This window comes from Melanostigma gelatinosum, assembly GCF_949748355.1.
Source record: "Melanostigma gelatinosum genome assembly, chromosome: 20".
Lineage (NCBI taxonomy): Eukaryota > Metazoa > Chordata > Actinopteri > Perciformes > Zoarcidae > Melanostigma > Melanostigma gelatinosum.
The window spans coordinates 9,461,435-9,481,996 of NC_136653.1; the positions used below are offsets into that span (position 1 = coordinate 9,461,435).

A 20,562-nucleotide genomic window follows, 5' to 3' on the forward strand; every position below is an offset into this window, starting at 1 on the left:
GGTTCTTGCATGAGCTCCAATGTGAGTGAGCATGAAATGTAAGAAGCTACAATTCATCTGTAGCATTGAGCAATGAGAGTGTAACTGCTTGTTAGGCTGGCTGGTGAGTCTCTTATTGTCTTGAACAGTCCACAAATGTGTGCAATGGAGAGGGTCTTTGTCACACTGCTCCTGCACACTTTAATAACAAATAAACCTACCAGCCTGCATGATCTTGTTAGGACTTGTAATTGTGGGCCTTGAGCTGAAGATATATCGTGTGTGTGTGTGTGTTCTCACACTTTGGGGCTGATGAAACAGCACCAGAGCTTCTCACATATATCTACGCCTTAGCGCCGTCGTCACGCTGCATGGAGCAATGAGTCATGGTCCTCCACTGTGTTTACACAGATCTCGTATCCGCATGTGTCGCTCATGACTGCGATTGTGGACGGCAATTGTAAAGCTGGAGACGCTCAGTTTAACCTAGAGGCCACCTGGCAGCTCTGTCTCAGCTCTGCATAAGTGCATCTATAAGATGAGCTCAAGCCCCACCCATCACGTTCCACGTGTGTTCAATGGACTTTAATCTGAAGCTAGTTGGATGTATACTAGTCATTTTTAATGTTTGCTGACGCTTGAATTCACACTGTTACCTTTTGAAGAAGAAGCTGGATGTTTCAGCCATTTATTTATTTATTACTTTGAGGGGGTTTTGACCTCTCTGCTCATTTGTTGCTGACTCAGTTTGTTGGGATGCGTGTCCTGTGCAGTCTGCCTATTGTAGCCCGTCATTTAATGTCAAGTCCATCCCAGCCCTTACACAGCCCATAATTACAAATAGTACATTTTCCGCAAGTAGATTTACAAGCTGTGCAGCATGCAACATCCTCTACCCTTAAACCCACATGTTTGCAAATTATTTTGATATGTACCGGTAAATACAAATGTGGGTATGTATAAATAGTATATACAGTATAGGGGGAAATAATTAAAATCATTTATATAATCATGATTTGTTGTATATGATAGAATCTTTCCATGTGCCTGCAGAAGTATGGGGCTTTAAGTAGCTCTGGATGGGAATCACGGGCACTGACTGTCCGTACACTATTACGTTCACTCCATCCACATAATTGCACTGATGCTGTTTTATTCATCATGTCAGTAGATGGATGCATGGATGATGGATGCATGGATGGATGGATGGATGATGGATGGATGGATGGATGGATGGATGGATGATTGATGGATGGATGGATGATGGATGATGGATGATGGATGGATGGATGGATGGATGGATGATTGATGGATGGATGGATGATAGATGATGGATGCATGGATGGATGGATGGATGGATGATGGATGCATGGATGGATGGATGATGGCTGATGGATGGATGGATGGATGATTGATGGATGGATGGATGATGGATGATGGATGGATGGATGGATGGATGATGGATGATGGATGATGGATGATGGATGCATGGATGGATGGATGATGGATGATTGATGGATGGATGGATGATGGATGATGGATGGATGGATGGATGGATGATGGATGCATGGATGGATGGATGGATGGATGGATGGATTGATGGATGCATGGATGGATGGATGATGGATGATGGATGATGGATGGATGGATGGATGGATGGATGATGGATGATGGATGCATGGATGGATGGATGATGGATGATTGATGGATGGATGGATGATGGATGATGGATGGATGGATGGATGGATGGATGATGGATGCATGGATGGATGGATGGATGGATTGATGGATGCATGGATGGATGGATGATGGATGATGGATGGATGGATGGATGGATGGATGATTGATGGATGGATGGATGGATGATGGATGCATGGATGCATGGATGGATGGATGATGGATGGATGGATGATGGATGATGGATGGATGGATGATGGATGATGGATGGATGGATGATGGATGGATGGATGATGGATGATGGATGGATGGATGGATGGATGGATGGATGGATGCATGGATGGATGGATGATGGATGCATGGATGGATGATGGATGCATGGATGGATGGATGGATGGATGCATGGATGATGGATGATGGATGGATGGATGATGGATGATGGATGATGGATGGATGGATGGATGATGGATGATGGATGGATGCATGGATGATGGATGATGGATGATGGATGGATGCATGGATGATGGATGATGGATGATGGATGATGGATGGATGATGGATGATGGATGGATGATGGATAATGGATGGATGAATGGATGATGGATGATGGATGATGGATGGATGATGGATGGATGATGGATGATGCATGGATGGATGGATGGATGATGGATGGATGGATGATGGATGGATGATGGATGATGGATGGATGGATGATGGATGGATGATGGATGATGGATGGATGATGGATGGATGATGGATGATGGATGATGGATGATGAATGGATGATGGATGGATGATGGATGATGGATGGAGGATGGATGATGGATGATGGATGATCGATGGATGATGGATGGATGGATGGATGGATGGATGATGGATGATGGATGGATGATGGATGATGGATGGATGGATGGATGGATGATGGATGGATGGATACTGCCAGAGTAAATGGGTGCATCATGGGTTTTAATGTCAAAACTCATTGTACAAATCCAAACCGCTATTTTGTACTTCTTGTAACACTGATGTTTTTACAGATGTCTTTGCGCTTTACACCTGTGCATTAGTCTCATACTAACTCCTGCACTTTAAGGCATGAAGATCTCCATGAAGTGATTGATGGTGTGTTCGGGTTGGTCTCACATCGATGAGGGTCTGGAAAGGCAGAACGTCTCTAATTTGAGGGAGATCATTAACATGGCTGTCGTCCCGACTGGGCCCTGAGGTAAAAGCCATTTTACAGATTGTTTCCCAGCAATCAGCAATCAGAGGAGGAAATGGCACAGCTAGTATGTGGCTGATGAGCGAGTAGGAGAGAAATCATTCAGCGACACCTAGTTGACATTCAGAGTTTATATGAAAATGATGACACCCATTGCAATGGTATGAATATGAATGTTGTCCTTGTGTCTTCCTGTTCTCATCAGTAGCTGTGCCAGGGACAGGTCAAGGGCAGCGTAATGGTACCCAAGACAAGGACATCTGTAAATCAATCAGAATCTCTATTTCTTATTCCACACACACACACACAGATCATTTTCATTCTGCTACAAACTCCTCAATGGAGACGATTGAAACACTGATATTGGATTCAGTGTGTGCAGATCACAAAATTCTTCTCTCCTCTCCCTCCATCTGCTCACATTTGATCTGAGGAGAAGTTAAAAACATCTTTTCATCAGGTCTCTGGCACTGTTTCAGTGGGTGTCTGTGATGTGGCTGGCTGTTGCTGTTGGCAGCTAAACTACAAACTAATGGATGTAAAATACAAAGCTATCAACAAATTAGTAGAGCTGAGCGTTTTTTTCATCACACGGGACAGGACAGAAATGTCAACTGTATCACAGCAAACCTAATATGCAAAGCCAATCTAATTTCACACTCGTTTCACTTTTATGAAACCAATTTGTCTGACACACTCAGAAATGTATTGTGCTGTCTGATAAAAGCTCCTTTCCCCTCTACCGCCTTCAGAATACAAATTCAGTCAAACCCAGCCAGTCAAGCCAAAGGTCTACAGAATATTCAGAAGGCAAGTTTATTTCTGTCGCACATTTCAACAACGAGGCAATTCAAAGTGCTTCACTTCTAAATCCAAATGTAGTGAAACCTTGCGTAAAAAAAAGTCATATTTCAGGACAATATTGGCCGCTATGTGCTGGAAGTCTGAGAACCAGACTGATGCGAATGTCTGCCCTTGTTAGGAGTCAAGATGACAGAGCATTCCCCCTGGAGAAAATAAACAGACTGAAAGAAGAGGCGGAATTCTGGCTTGAGAGACACGGACTGAGTTTTGTTACATGCACCAGGCTTTGGTGAGGAAACACAGGACATTTGCATAATGGACATCATCTGTCTAGTTGGCAATTCTTATCAGCAACTGTTTTGGTTCAGAATTTCAAGCACAATTTGTTTTGGAGAGCAAACAATACTTTCTCCCGAGTTATCTGTGGGCCACAAAGATGTTGCTACCTTTGCAAATCCAGCAGCCCAGAAGAGAGTTTCTGACTGTGGATTCACCTTCCCTTTGATTTAAGGGTTTGGTCTGAAACTGTCACGGCTGAATTATTTTTGTGTATGTGACTGGATTCAGCTATAACTGGGCTGATGATGTAGCTCAAAATTGATCAGAAATTACTACTGTGCTTTGCTCTTTGCAATTTATTTTGTTCTTCCTCCTCCTTGTACCCCTATTTTTACAGTACTGTACCCTGCATCTCACAAACGTGTCCTTTGTCTCTGTGATACTGTAATTCTTGTTCTTTGTTGATATGAACCTGCAACCAGTCAACATCTATTGAGCAGTCAGTACTGTTACTGTAACAAATAGAAAGCACGATGTTCAAGGCCATACAATTAGTTTATTGTACATTATACAGCCTACAATGCACTGTAGGCCTACTACAGTATACAATACTATAGTAAAAGGGACAAAAATCAAAGGAGTCAACATGTCATCAATGTGCTTCTTCTTGTCTTTGGGCTGGGTCAGTGGTTTTAGTGTTTTAGCAATTGAGAAAACGAATAACGTTTAATCCATTGACGACATGAAGCGCCAGACTACAGCCAAGAAACACTGCAAATAGATTGGCCAACATGTCAACATGTATGCTTTTGAGTGTTTCTTTACTCTCTGTAGCACTCCCTCAGATTTACATTTCTACATTCATTCATTACTCATGATGTCACAGCCTGGGGATGACACTGTATGACACTTGGAGAGAGTGGATTGGGGGCAGAGGCGCTGGCTAGACATTACAAATCTTCAGAGATCTTTAATGATTTAGTGTGTGTTCGGTGCACACGTTCATAAGCTCAATAGTCATGTGTGAGTGGTGGGAAGCCATATAAGCTGCACCGTTACTTATTAAAGAGCTCCATCTAATGGCCAACAGGTAAAAATGTCATTTATTTACCCTTGACCTGCGCTGAATATAAATCAGGTCTGCTTTCCTCTCAGACGCTGATAAACCAATTGTTGTTTGTTAAATAATCACTCCGGGTTTTTTTTTTGTTTGGCCCTGGTTTGTTCCTAAAGCGTTTAGTGAGTATTGTTTAAATTATTACTTGATGTCAGATGATTATGGATTACAAATAAGGGCCACACATTTGTGGTGGGAATAGACAGTGAGGATGCCTTGAAAAACAAGTATTTATATAAGGCAGATGCTATTACCACACAAGTATCAGATGTCAGACGCCAACAATACTCTTTGGACCAGGGTGGAAAAGCCAATGTGGCCATTTACACCCAGGTGTATATACAGTAGCATTGCAGAGACAAGCACCCGGGTGTCCGTAGCCAAAGAAAGCTATGCCAGTGAAATAAGCAGTCTGTTTCTGTTCATCTTTACAACTTCCATACATTTTAATCTCCTTTTATGCTCTTTGTTCTTTTACAAAATGTGGAAATACACATCTGAGGCAGGGTCGGGTGCAGTCTTGCGTATAAGTGTGTCTGTCCTCTCTTTGTTACATACCGGTACAACCAGGGCCGTCTGCAGACTCGGTCAGTTCCGCCCAGGAAGTGATGGACGCCATTGAAGAGAGCGGACATGATGAGATACTGGACCGGGAGCTGGATGAGCTGATGGCCTGGACCAACGCCATCAACTTTGAGGAGTAAGATCCACTCCTCACTGTCAGCTAGTAGACAGCGAACCTTTGTGACTTTCTGTTGAATAGACCGGTTTTAATTCAAACTGGGGTCAAGAAAATGTTGTATATTTATCATTTTGTAACATATTTTGCTCTTTTGCTTGTGCAGGTACTTGCAGGAGTGGATGTGTCTGGCCTGCAGTCACTCCTCTACGCCAAGCAAAGGTAGCATCTGTACTGATGGCAGCACATCTTTGCCGCAACAATTGCTACTCGTGGCTTTAAAGTATTTGCTGTTATGCAATCTGCTGTTTAAATTTATTCCAAATCATTTTTGAAATAATAAAGTATGATCAATGGGATTATCTTATGGTGATGTGTGTGTGGCTTCCTGTGATGACAGAAAATGTAGACATTTGCAAACCACATGTTTGCGGATTAAATTAGTCATATCCAGTTTGCAGACAAACATATCAAATCTACTGTGAAACAATTTCACAATTTTCCAAAAATTTTAAATGTTTCTATTAAAATATATCATGTATGAGTCAATCTACAAATATTGTATGAAGCATTAACAGTTTTGTAAAGTGTGTAGAACAGTTAATCAGATCTTTATTTACAAAGGATTATAACTACGGCTAGTAAGGAAAAGCACCGGGATTCGAACCGGAGACCTCTTGATCTGCAGTCAACACTCTAACACTGAGCTATACCCCCTTGCCCTTTACAGCGTTATACAAAGTACAATATGTACAAACATTCAATATTATTCGCGATCCATGAATGATCCATGAATATAGGATTGATATTTACTTTCCAGTTGTGTTAAAGTATACTGGAACGGTTACACATCAAAAATAAAAACAAATCGGCTATGCAGTGCACGGGTGCATAATACAACGAGCTTTTAAATAGCAAACACCGGCTTCTACAGGATGTGACGCAATGAAAACGCGACACAACCGGATATTCAAGTGTTTCGAAAAGAAAGTAGAAGAGACGGAATCAAAATGGTATTGTTGCAGTCTAATCTCATCTCATACAATATAATGTATTCTATCGTAACCATATCGATGACCATGATATTGTTTTCATAGTTATACACATATTTGTTCCAACTCCTCGCATCTTTGTCACGTGTCACTGGATCCTCTTGAAATCTCGCAACATTGCGGTGAATTTGATTAGTCACTCAAGCTAATGCTAGCTAGCGCTGAGCTATGCGGCTCCTTAAACTGCCCGAAGACGATTTTATCTTTTGATATTTGTAAATGAGGTATGTGAGCTTAATATTAACAGTTGTTAACGGTGAATGTGCATCTTTGTTTGTTTGTTACAGAACACTCGAGGACTTCGCTCTCAGCTGAAAGACAGTGTACCTGTGGCAGGCTTGTGTCCGCAGGGCGCTTATGGAGTGCAGGACACTTTGCGGAGCGGGTGAGACACTGTTATCATTTTATCCGTCAGTGTGTGTATGCTTTTAACAAATATAAAACACCATACTTGTGGGCCCTTTGTACCCGGTTATCCATTGCATCTAGTATTTTGTGTTCGTATCGATGTTGAGAATCTAGAAACATTAACGTTCCAGTTTGTCACACAGATCGAAGATTTTCTATTGTAACATATCCTCCTAATCACTTTTCTTGATATTTATAGCCGTGCCTATATAGTTATAAGTTTCATAAATTCATTGTTGGTCAGGTTATATTTTTTATATTATAGATGTATACATGTATTGTATTATGTACATAAAGCTGATTTTATTCTTCGATTTGTTTCTTTTGCTCCACAGCTTTACCAGCGTAAAAAATGAGCTTCTTCCAAGCCACCCGCTGGAGCTGTCAGAGAGAAATGTGAGTACCAGTAATCTGAATTGTGAGAGGTTTAGATTAGACCAGGACTGTGTGGTTGTGTACAGAGTCATTAAAAACTGCACACTGTGGTCATTTTTGACTTGTTGTAGTGGGTGTAAGCTCGGGTGGACCTCGTAACACTATGGATGGCTCGTTACATTTAGGTGTCAGCGTTGCCAGTGTGCCAGCTAGGCCAACGTGAACGTCTAATTCAGTAGCAGTGCTATTTTATATGTTCTTCAATTCCCTGTTTTCCCGACCTAACAAGATGGCACTGACATCAACCAACACTAGAGATGAGTATTGTTAGGAATTTATCAATACTAGTACTGCTATCGTTACTGATTATCGGTTCTGTTCATTATCAATACTCTTATCGGTTCTTTTTGATTATTTTGTGAGGGGGAAAAAAAGACAATTAATTAAAAAAAGAATCAACATTGCTTCGTTATTCTGATGTAAACTAATTGTCTTTATTGAACGGCAACAGCCGAAATGTTTGAATAACTCCCCTTTGTTGACTATACCATGTCAATGCCAACAACAAATGTAAATCTGAGACCATTCCTACAGGGAGGAGTATATTAGTATTATTATTATTAATATATAAAGATATATTTAGAGTTGAGAGCCTCGGTCCTCTCCCGACAGTAAAGAAACATTTGTTACGGTGTGGTAGTGGGACTAGCAGCTTCAAAATAACTTATAACAACACAGCTGCTCCCTTTATTAAAAAAATATGTATAAAAAAACTCAATATATAGTTGAATGTTGTTGTTTTTCAACCCGAGTCTGTCAGGGCGCTCCTAAAATGGGTCTGATCAGGGCCCGAATATCTTTGATCGTAACTACACAACAGATAGCCTTGTTTCATTAGTACCGGTAACAAGCAGATCAGTATCAGTAAGAACAAGGGGAAGTCTAATGGTGGAAATGTGTCTTTCTTTCAATATATTTGTGCGTTTCTGTGGTGTGCAGTTCCAGCCAAACCAGGACAAGATGAACTTCTCTACACTCAGAGACATCCAGGGCCTTCATGCTCCGCTGAAACTGCAGATGGAGTACAGGGCAGCTAGACAGGTAACACACACACGAGCTGCGCGTCCCAGTAATCCACCTCCCCAGTTCCTCCTTTGGCTCCTCTCCCTGTTCATTTTTTTTAAGTCACCCTTCTCTCTCTCTCTCCGTTACTCCCTCCTCCTTCCAGATCCAGCGCCTGCCGTTCTTACAGAGTTCAAACCTGGCTCTGGACATTCTGCGAGGCAACGACGAGTCCGTCGGCTTTGAGGACATCCTCAACGGTGAGAACATCCCCCCTTCACAGTCACACAACCGTTCGCACAACTTGTCTGAATATGACGTCTAACCACCTGATCTTATTCTGCAGATCCAGCCCAGAGTGAGATGATGGGCGAGCCGCACATGATGGTAGAATACAGACTGGGACTGTTGTGAAGAAAGATGGACGTGCATAACGCACAGCTACACACGTAGATTTAGGTTCATTATTTGTCTGCATACATTTGTTTATCTGCTGTGTTGAAACAGTCACTCAGTGCTGTTTTTGTATGATTCCAATCCAGTTGGTATTTCTAATAAACGTCATAACCTTCCTCTACAAGCTGGTTCATTTGACAAATGATTTAACTTGCAATACGAAAGTCATCAAATGATCTGAAATTGTGTGGTACAGCCAAAAGTGTTGAGGTCTATGAGATGTGTTAAATCGTCATACAACTGCTATTCTTCACAGGTTGGGGTTATCTGTGAAGATGAATCAAGTCATTTGAATAGCTTTGTTTTCATGCTACACTGTAGCTGTTGTGATTAGTTCCACTTTACAGAACTAATCTAATGTGTGAAAAATAGTTATTGTGATGCATAAAACATTTATACTAGATCATAAATACCAGTCAAATATTGATATTACATCACAAATACACAGTAAATACAGACATCAGTCTTAAAATCTAAACCATCAGCTCACATGATTCATACAAAAAAAAAGCCCACGTCTCGTTAATTTAACCAGTTTTATTTGACATTAAATCAGGCTATATAGTTAACTGCATCATACTCATTGAACAGCTCAGTGTTGTCAGACATAATACTACTAGTGATAAGTATCGGTGTATGTTTGTTAGGACTGGTTGAGTGCAACATACAGAGTGAATAAACTACTAACGCAGGACGAAGCTAAAGTGAGCATCCTTCCTCCTCGACGCCAGAGTCCAAATGAAACACGTCCCGCTTCCTCTAAGCACGACGCACCCGTCAAAACACACCGGGATGGGTTTTTTTGAAGCACTGAAACCGCCATGCTTTGGTAATTCTCAGTCGAGATTTAACCATAATGCAATAAGGCATCAGCCAGCGCAAAATAAAAAAGCCATGAAGAAGAAGCACATCCTTTGGTGCGCGGTCGAGGATTTGGGGGTTCGTTTGGAGCTTCTGAGGCCCTCTTCAGCTCCCACTGAAACCTCGGGGAGCACAATCACCGGGCCCGTTCTCCAGCATCGATAAACATTCAGATGACATGACAAACCTCTTTCAAAACTTCCACATTTAAGTGCTGAGGAAAAAATGTAAATGATGCGCCTGGTTTACACAAGTCACCATTTAAAGTTCTGTAGTTTGTTCGTAGCCGTCTGTTCTCTTACATCTGAGACTGGTCATCTGGAGAGGCATTAGAATAGTCCTTCAGACATGTGACAGTTTACAGCTTCACTGCTGGATCAGAGAGTCGGATTGATCGCAATCCTGTTCAACAATATTCAGCTTAATACTATGATAGGCCTCTGGATACTTTATCGATTATGCTTAATAACAACATAAATAAGACATAAATATTGCTGGCTCCAGGCCAGATTCATTTACTGGATTTATACAGTTTGAACATGGACACCTTTGTATTTGTTTTGTTTTTAGCTTCTGATCCCAATATTGATATCAGTTGATTCACGCTCCTAAAACTCTTACATTGTAAGATTTGGCTCAAATGAACCACCGTCGTCTTGAATAAGAATGTTTGACAGAGCTCTGCACCGCTGCACTGAACAGTTTCCAGCGGCCAGAAGTTAAAGAAGCCGACGCTTGAGTATTTACACGGCACCCACACGCCATCGAGTCGTACAACGTTCGAGGACTGTGGTCCACACGGGAGACTTTTACCACGAGTGTCACGGAAAAGTATACAAAGCTGACATTGCTTTGATTTTGCACGTCTAGTGTTGTCGTACACGGCAAACACGACAAGAACAACAACCGCTCTATGCAGGTTAAGACAAACGCTTGGCATAATTTGCAACTACTCTCGGAGCCACCGGTCTGGAGTTGTAAGCGGCTAACATACAGACGCGTGGAGGGGGTGGGACAGCGTGCAGCAGTATGCTGGTGTGTCACATGACGGGGGGGGGGGGGGGGGGGGGATCACCTGCCGTCTGGTCAGGAGGAGATGACGATGATGAAGACTTCCCCACATGCATCTGTGAGCATGTTAACACACATCTCAGTGGCAGGAAACAGAGGATGGTGACGAGAAATGGAAGCTCGACCCAGCCTGCCTGCGTTTGGAATGACTGAAGGATGATATGTTAAGAAGCTAACGCCGTCTGATCACGTTCATCGCCATCCTTCATGGTCCACAGTCGTCTGCTCGGCCTTCCTCCTCCTCTGCATGAACACGATGGATGTGAATGTTCTGGCTGCAAAAGTGGGTGATTTGAGCAGAGTCCATCTCACTCTTTCGGGAGTCTTTCTTTTTTTTTTTTTTTTAGGTCTCTGGGTTGGGTGTGGCCAGCAGCGGCACATTGTCCCGCCTCCTCCTGCCCAGCGGGGGGCGCCTGTACTGCTCCCCGTCGGCCAGCGTCTGGGGCAGCGGCTTCCTCTTGCTCTCGGGCAGCAGGAGGATGGACAGCACGGCCAGCAGGACCAGAGAGGAGTAGACCACGTGGTGCAGGAAGTAGCCGTAGTGGTTCCTCAGGTCCATGAGCGGGGAGGTGAGGCGGCCCACGCAGCCCAGGGCCAGCACGGAGCCCACGGCGGTGCCCCTGCAGACACACACACAATTTCAGATTTGTCCAAACGAAACAAAAGTCGAAACATGTTTTTACCTTTGGAAAATGCTAGGCTAGCTGTTTATCACAACATCACCATATTTTCACTAAACTAAATAAAGTAAGGCTTCTGTGACCTTTAACATCCGCGTCGCTGTGTCAGCGTTACCTGATGACGGTGGGCATGATCTCTGCGGTGAAGAGGATGCAGAGGGAGGCGGTGGCCTGGGAGGAGAAAAGACCCAGCGCTGAGAACACAGTGATGGCCGTCTCACTCAGGTCTAAAGGAGGAGGAGGAAGAACAAGCTTGATGAAGTTTGTCCGTTTCTGGTGATATATCATGTTGATATGAACTGATTTCTAATGTAGAACTCTAAATATTCATATCCCTCAGCCTGTGTTGCATGATTAAAGCACAGCACCTGACACCGTTTTGACTTTGCTGCCGCTGCAGTGTCCTACATCAACTGAATGTCATTCTCGTTTTCATCCACAAGGGGGCGACTGACACCTACACAACTGTGAGTGTGTTTGTACAACCTGCTCTGGAAAGACAAAGGGCACCTGGAATGTGTTTTTTCCATGAACAGAGCGGACCGGTTTGCATGAAGCACGAGCCCAACAGGACGTCAGTGCTGTATAGATGACCTAATATGAACACAAAGCCGAGCTTAGCATCAAGTAAACTAACTTTCACTTTCATTCCAGTCAGGATTTGAGGAAGGCTAATACATACGAGGCTCACTTAACGTCTCTAGGGGAGATGGAGGGTGACTGTGTCCCTTGTTGTCAAAGACTACAACCAGCTCTCTTCATCGGACTCTAGATAGACTTGAGGAGAAGAATCTCCTGCCGCTAAAGCCTGCTTACACTCCATGAGTCCCAGGAGGATCAGAGAGGCCAGCCCCGTCATCGTCATGGAGAGGAGCAGGATGCCACGGCGGCCGCACCTGTCTACGGTCGCCCAGAGCAACAGCCAGGCCCCGCCCCCTGCGCACACAGACAGCAGGTACGTCCAATAGAAGCTCGGGGCCGTGCCTCTGACGTCACCTCGGAAAGAGCTGTAACAGTGACTGATGCCGTGAGAGATGAATCTGAAGGAGGAAGGACGAAAACACAAAGATCGAGCACGGAGGACGAAATACGAGACCGCAGCAGCAACAAGAGTGTGTCGGGAGTGTGGGAGGACTTACGAGGTGAAGCCCAGCACACACATGTTCTTCCAGATGTTCCTGCTGTGGAAGAGCTCAGGGTAGGACAGGCGGGGGCGTGAGGAGGGGGCCGGCTCTGAATCCAGCTCTGCAGCGGACGAACGGGACAAAAGACAACACAGAGGATGAAGACCGGATTCTCTTTACAATAGAACACTGTCAACGGTATTCACATGAGGACTCGAGTTAAAGCAATGCTGTCGCAAATACCTTTAATCAAATGGAGGTTGTTTGATACTCTGGCTGCACCAGGCTAAATACAAATTGATTCCCAATCTAGCATTTATTAACAGTATATAAGCAATACATTATTCATAACACTATATACAAACCTTACCACTTTGTATTTTAGCCATTTAGTGGTTTATTTATGTTTTTGTCGATGTATATGTCGTCAGTATATAACTCTGTTAAAGTATCCGTAACAGATTTTAATAAAAGCAAAACACACATTTGAAGAAAAGAATAGTTCATTTTGCAATTGTATTTTTACACACATAGCGGTGAGATCTATGGAACCCTCAAAAACAGAGGATGTAAAGCCAACGTCAACAACTCTAACTTAAGGGAGCAAACGATGTCACTACCTGGGAGAACTGTTCGTAGCTGCAGGTCATCACACTTTATCATGATGCCATGCGTCTTCAATAAATCATGAACTTTAATTCAGCATCATTACCTACTCTTGGCAGTGGTGTCAGATAGGTACTCGTGTTTTGAAATGTGCTGAGTAACTCGTAAATAATGTCGCCTTCATGAACTGAACATCCATTCAACGCGACAGGGATGCAGGAAAGGTGAGCTGCTCTCAGTGTGAGAGGATGAGGGCGCATTCACACCTGTAGTTGGGTTCATCTGGTCCGGATCAAGGAAAAGATATGATACATTGTTGCATTTTAGTTCTGATTTGGTTCCCACAAGTACACGGATGTGTACATCTTTGAGTAACTGACTATATGAATTAATAGCTGTTATTAGAATGCAAAGCGACTGCACGTTATGAATAATGAGCAACAGGGAGAGACAGGACTGTACCCTTTTGCAAGTTGCCATTTAACAGGTGCGAACGTCGGGGAGTGCACGGACGCGTGCATGAGGCGTCTCAACAATGATTCAGGTTGTATAACTGTGTGACCGCTGTCGCACACTTTTTAAGGGACTTAATTACCTGAGAAAGTACACAAAGTCGGCACAGTAACCGAAGCAACCCGGTTTGGTGTGAAAGCCCCATCAGAATCTAAACTCCCCACACACACACACACACACACACACACCTGTGAAGCTCTCGTCGTCCCTCATATCTCTGTTGGAGTTTCTTCTCTCAGTGAAGGAGTTCATGTCCGCTGATCTCTCCGACAGGAGGAGCCAGCGAGGAGACTCTGGAAACACCCCGGGAATGCTGCAGAGGAGACCAAACACAAGTCGGGCTCACTCTCTTGATCTTTGCCGACCTTTACCGAGCACCAAAACACACATTTGGAAAATAACACACGTGCGTCACAAAGAATTCCTTACTGCTTAATCCAGCTTTGCTTACAAAACCGCAATGCATTGCTATCCATCAAACTTTAATCTCTGTTAATTTGGTTTTGAACCCGACGGCTTATCTTCTAACAGAGGCCTTAAGAGGGACTGGGGACCCGGAACCAAGTGGTCCTGATGCATTCTGACATGAACTCAAAGGCTCAGTGTGACGAGGGGATTGGAATCGATACGATCCAAGAAAGCTTTCAGCAAGTCAGTTGGCATCACGGCACTTTATCAAAAGACTATCGGCTCCCTTCACTCTCTTGTCACTGCAGTTTCACAGGAAAATAAAACAAACGTACATACTTGAGACAGTACGGACACACAGACAACAAGAATATCTAAACCTGAAAAGACAATGTGGGGAATCAAAACCATAGAGCTGAATATGTAATAAGAGAATCACCGGAGGCTTAGAAACAAATGAGGACGTGCAACCAAACACACACACACTCATACCCATAACAAAGGAAAAGTGTCAGTGGGGCGGCGCCGGCTCCCAGCAGGCCCCTCCAGGACTGGCAGCCCAGGGCGACGGCCAGTAGGAGTAGTTCTCCGGCTACGGTCGTCAGCCCGGCCAGCATGGTCACCACCAGCCTCAGAGAGGGCTCACACAGCTCCAGACCTGCCGAGTCAAAACACGACGTCAAAGGATCTTTCCACTCGAATCGAACGCGGTGCGTCCCTTCAGACGTTTGAAATACTCACGAGTGATGTACAGCGTGAGGTAGACGCCACCGCTGGCTGCCGCCAAACAGAAGCGCATGACGATGAAGATGGAGGGGTACGGAGAGACGCACACCAACACCCCGAACACCACCGACAGGGTCAGGGAGGTCAGCAGGGTCTTGGACCGGCCCAGTCTGCAGGGAAACAGAGACATGCAACGTTACCGAACGACACACTACACTTGTATTATGACAGCAAAAAAACAATGACTACAAGTTATTGATAAATACAAATGGGATATTGTTGATTCACTATTCTAAAAGTATTTTCAGTCATTTTATCATCGAAAAGAAAATCAAATCGAGATAAAAACCAACAACAGCAATAGATGATGAAGTAAATGCTGAAACCGGTTTCACATGTTTAAATATTAAATATTTAAATATTAACAGCAAGAGGGTTGGGAACAGAAAATAGGACAACGGTCCGCTGTGAATAGAAGCGATAAGATACAATAGAGAACCATTAACACTGTTACCACATTCATAGTTTCATGGAATTCACAAATAAATCAGACAAAGTGGCAGCTAGATCAAATGATATCACCTGCATGTATTAAAACTTTCACAAAGAAAGAAATAGAGAACGAAAAAATCAGCTGAAGTGTGGAGCACAGCTGATCACTAAATGTGATGATTAGACACTTTCCAGCAGAACGCCAGAGCAGCACTTTTGTTTCCAACCGGCGGATGAGCCCTGTTCCCTTTTCTCCCGCGTTCCCCAGGAGGCAGCATTCATCCACTCGTCTTAAACAGATGCTACGCTCAATTGGTCAGCAAATGAATGAAGGCTGTTAGCCGATTAAACTGGCATCACCCCCCCCCCCCCCGATCCTCATCACAGTTGCACCACCATGTTTCTACAGCAGCCCAGACACTGATGTGTAGAGAAGTGGTTGTTCTAATACATTCTTTCACCATCTACTGTCTGAATATTGTATTTTGTGTGCGTAAGTGTTCGTGTCTGTGTGTATTTTGGTCGTGAGGTAGTGAATCTGCAACATAAAGAACAAGAGATGAAAGATTGAGGAACACGCTTTCCAAATCGACCCAGAGTAACCTTTTAACAGAACTTCTCCTTGCCTTGCATGTTTTTTCTACAGATGACTGCAAGAGTGTGAGCGTGACTGTGTGTGTGTGTGTGTGTGTGTGTATTACCTGTCAGAGGCAAAGCCCACGCTGAGACAGCCAGTCAGGACGCCCAGGATGAAACACACCTCCTCCACGGGGACCAGCCAGTACTGACCACACACCAGATCCCACTGGACAGCACAGAGCCGGGAGGGAGAGAGACAGATCGGTGAGTTATCATATGGAGCAACAGGAGAGCAGAAGGCCCCGACAGGCTGGTGAACACAAGGCACAATGGGAACACTCAACCAATAACATCCAGATGTGCACACTGGAATAATGTTTCATTAACATCACACTAACTTTTCGACCCCGGTGCCCAAACAGGACTGCAACTAAAAACTATTGTTGTTATGAATTATTCTGACAACTATTATTGGTTTAATCGATTTGTCAAATAAAGGTGAAGAGAAAAGAGTGCACGGTGAGGTCCAAACGCCCAAATACATCGAATGCTTTGAAAACCACCAACTGGGCCTTCAATTCATCAACTGATTACCAGAGATGTCTGTGATTGGTTTTCTGTAAATGAAAAGCTTTTTGTAGATCAAATTCATTTTGTTTTTTTCACCAGTTTCATTTATTCATAGACCAAATTATTACTCAATTACTTAGATGGTGAAAGAAATCCGTTTCTGGTCCTTCTTGGATGTAATCACACTGTTATTGTACATTATAGTGTGGCCACATGGAAAGTTAGCAAATGTGTTTTGAAAAGAAACACAGATATCTGCTCTCAGATCAGAGTTTTAATCACATTAAGCCGACCCACTGATTTGCATTTACAGCTGAGCTCTGCTAATGTCGCTGTCTGCTGAACGCAAAAAGGATTTTAATGATCCAGAGAGGGAGAGCAGAGGGCCGCTGGTAAAAAAAAAAAAAGGCCTTACATAATTAAAGCCCTCGCACAGAAACATTAAAGCCTGTCACATAATATCAGCCGTCCTACCGCTGAGGCACAGAGACACAACAAAGCACACCAGCCGGGTAAAAGGGCAACATAGCAAACACCAGACTGCTCATACGGGTGGAACGCTTTGGACAACAGGAGGCAAACAAGCGGCTTCGTAAACTCCCCAGACTGGTTTTTGGAATGAGGCTCACGCACCAATCAGGTATGTTCCTTTGGAACGGCCCGAGACCCGAAACCATTTCCTCCTTTCACATTTCTGACTGAAACTCAGCCTCACTGCTGCTGCTGCTGTGGGATTGACGCCGCAGACAATAAATCATATTTTGTTGTAACTTGCACTCGATTTTGTCAGTCAGACACAAGACAAGAGATGTTTTTAGATCAGAGGAAGGTTACAGATGTTTTCAGGCCGCCCTAATGCCACGGACCGGAGGGCTGGGTGTGGCTCCCACATCAGCGGACACCAGGAATGAAAGCAGACACACAGGCCACAGAGTGACCGGCCTGAGTGGAAAGAAGTGTGAGCCGCTGGCTCCGCTCTGTTAAAAGACCGTTCACGAGAACAAGTTGACGTTTTTACTGTGAAATCCAGCTCCGAGAGGAAATGCATGTTTCATTTTGTGTAATTAATTGTGTAGTGATGAGCGTTTAAGAGGCGAAGAAACCACCTGAAATTGTTGATACGAGGTTATTTTTCAAACCTGTCGATATTTGTGGTGTTTTTTGAGTGTCTGATTTGAAGGCGAGATAATATCATAAGTGACAAAACACTCACTGTTCCACTTCAGCCTATCGTCAGCCTGCCTGTGTGCTGATTAGATAAGGAGCAAGTTATAGTGGAACGGTTAAAGTAGTTCAGATCCTGAGAGCAGAGACACAAAATGAATGATTGAAGTTCTCCAATCCCTGTTGCGTAAACAGTTACTAAAGTGCCCACTGGTGAGACATTCCTACGTTTGTTTATGTTTTATCCCATGAAGTAAAAAATTGCTTTTAGACCTTTTAGATGAAGACATGTTTACCTTGATGTCCATTAATTTAAGTGCACTGTCTCCCTCTATCTCAATGGTCATCTGGCTGTGATCCTTAGTGACACGTTTACAGTGACGCTGGTCTGATGAAAGACCTAAAAAGAGAACTGCCGGATACTTTCTTTAACTATCAGAATTGATTCATCTGACTCAGACATATTGTGTTCTTCCTCCTCAAAACCTGGTGCCTAAGTTACCCACAATGCCACTCGACCACCGAAGGTTCAGTCGGAGATTTGGGCGTGTTACGCTAGTAGCGGTGGACGTAAGCTTCCTGCCCGTAGCAGAGATGAGGAGCAGACCTCAGAGGTCTGGGAAGCTCACTTCCTGCTCCCACCACATGAAGACACAGTCTGAGTGCACGAGAGACACTATCACCCGAAAATGAACAGATCTGTGATTGTTGTTCTTTCTCATGTGTGACGCTGTGGCTTAGCGGGGCTGTGTATACAGCATCAGACTGTCCTGGGATTAATCTCAGTGACATCATTCTCATATGACTACCCCAAACAAAAAGGTACGACGCACATTCAGCACCTGCAACAAACTGGAGGAAAATGTTATCAGGGCTCTTCTGAATCTCTGACGTTTGGAATTTTCTTGAATGCACCAACAGAAAGGTGTTTTCACAACGACTCCTGTCGCCACACAAGCATAACAACATTGAACTGAAAAAGCAAGTCAATTAAATGCTACGATGCATTATAAACTCGCACGATCCACGGCTCCACAAGCCACCAGGAGAAGACCTTTTTATAGTGCCAATTTATAGGTTGAAATTATGTGCAGATAAAGTTTAGCAAGGGGTTGCAAAAAGGGAGGCTGCATGCTCAGCAAGATCCTCCTCTGGATAAATGGGGGATAAAAATGGAACAACTGTTTCAGCATTTCAAGGCCCTAAATCGAGACATAAACAAACAAAAAAAAAAAAAAAATTAAATTAAATTTTTTTTTAAAGTAGCCCTCCCACAGAAAGCCCAAACAATGAACTAGGCCAGGACCATGATTAAGGAGGATCCCAGGCCGGAGCTGTACCTCAGTGACGATGTTGTTCCTCAGCCCTTCCGTGACGTTGTAGTCCCAGCCGGCCTCGCAGTCCACCACCGCAGACTGGCTGCCGTTGACATACTGCTTACATTGGGACAGGCCCCCGCCGTCCCCGGGCCTCTCCCCCTTCTGCCAGGGCAGGGAGGCGTTCAGCACTTCGGGGGACGGCAGGGGCCCCGGCAGGTGGCAGTGGTGGGGCTGCGACAGGGTGATGAGGGGGTCGGAGGAGAGCAGAAAGGCCAGGAAGAGGCTGGGCAGGATGGAGAGAGCAATCAGGACCCTCTGCTTCTTCCGGCCCAGAGCCAGCACCATGACCTCCCCCGTGGGAGGCAGCGAGGGCGGGGCGGGGAGCGAGGAGGAGGAAGGGGCCGGGGAGGAGGGAACCGGGGAGGAGGGGAGGGACGGAGGGGGAGCGGGACACGGGGAAGGGGAGACCAGAGGGGGAGAGTCCGGGGATGTCATCATTAGATAAGGAGGGGGGGGGGGGGGGGATTGTTGTGATGGTTGGTCCCCCAGGCAGAGGGGGAGAGACGTGGGAGAGCTCTGTGGAAGAAAATAAGTACACATAATTATTGTATAGTTTGAACACCCAACACGGGACTGACATTATATTACACAAACATAATGGCATCACATGACACATTTTGACTTTCGTCACTCATGTGTGTTCACCTGGTAACGCCCGCTGTGATTATTTACATAAACCAATCCTGTCCACCCACAGAGAGTCAAACTACTGTCGGGTCAGGAGACCGTACCTGTGTACTAGAGAATGTGATGCAAATCAAACGAGAGAAAGAGAGCTGAAATCTGACATTTTATAGGTCAGATAATCAATCAATAAAGAAGAAAATGAATTACTGCTTTTAATGCTGTTTATAAAACCACCACTGGTTGGTTACAGGCCTAAAACAAAGCTGTATTTGTAAAGATCCCAGTTGTTACACAGAGAATAGAGTGTCCAGTCAAGCTGCCTTTAAGTGGAGACAGAAAAAATAAGTAAAAGAGGGGGCCCTTCCCGCTCTGTGTTACAGGCGGCTCTCTGCGTGTTTCCCGGTCGGGGGCCTGAATGTGAACAACCTGTGCTTTGCTCAGCCTCCTCCTCTGTCGGTGCACATGGAGCTCCTCTCACAGCCAGTGTGGTCGTGTTTTCTTTGCACGGGGGCCGGGGGGGGGGGGGGGGGGGGGGGGGGGGATAAAGGAATCCCACAGGGTTACATAAGAGCTTTTACACGAGGGGGAGGGGGGGGGGGGGGGGAGACGTGAAGGGAATGTAACACACAGGGGCCGACTGGCCTCTTTGGAA

General features: G+C 44.5%; 2 protein-coding genes across 2 annotated transcripts; one reads left to right on the forward strand and one right to left on the reverse strand.

Moving 5' to 3' along the window:
• Positions 1-6,725: 6,725 nt before the first annotated feature.
• Positions 6,726-9,226, forward strand: pomp (proteasome maturation protein). Its single transcript, XM_079292316.1, has 6 exons — positions 6,726-6,770; positions 7,097-7,194; positions 7,553-7,613; positions 8,592-8,693; positions 8,821-8,914; positions 9,001-9,226. Exons 1-6 carry the CDS (start codon positions 6,768-6,770, stop codon positions 9,066-9,068), a joined length of 426 nt encoding a protein of 141 aa, XP_079148442.1. The 5' UTR covers positions 6,726-6,767; the 3' UTR covers positions 9,069-9,226.
• Positions 9,227-9,675: 449 nt separating this feature from the next.
• slc22a17 (solute carrier family 22 member 17) lies at positions 9,676-19,721 on the reverse strand (the record flags this gene model as incomplete). Its single annotated transcript, XM_079292027.1, has 9 exons — positions 9,676-11,662; positions 11,838-11,949; positions 12,539-12,762; positions 12,862-12,967; positions 14,154-14,278; positions 14,866-15,031; positions 15,115-15,269; positions 16,293-16,396; positions 19,245-19,721. The coding sequence occupies 9 exons, from the start codon at positions 19,719-19,721 to the stop codon at positions 11,386-11,388; spliced, it is 1,746 nt and encodes a 581-aa protein (XP_079148153.1). The 3' UTR covers positions 9,676-11,385.
• Between the last annotated feature and the right edge of the window lie 841 nt (positions 19,722-20,562).

What these genes read in the sequence shown, in the direction of transcription:
- pomp (XM_079292316.1), top strand. An exon ending in TGGAGCTGTCAGAGAGAAAT is followed by an intron (nt 7,614 to 8,591) that starts GTGAGTACCAGT and finishes TGTGGTGTGCAG; the next exon opens with TTCCAGCCAAACCAGGACAA. An exon ending in AGTACAGGGCAGCTAGACAG is followed by an intron (nt 8,694 to 8,820) that starts GTAACACACACA and finishes TCCTCCTTCCAG; the next exon opens with ATCCAGCGCCTGCCGTTCTT.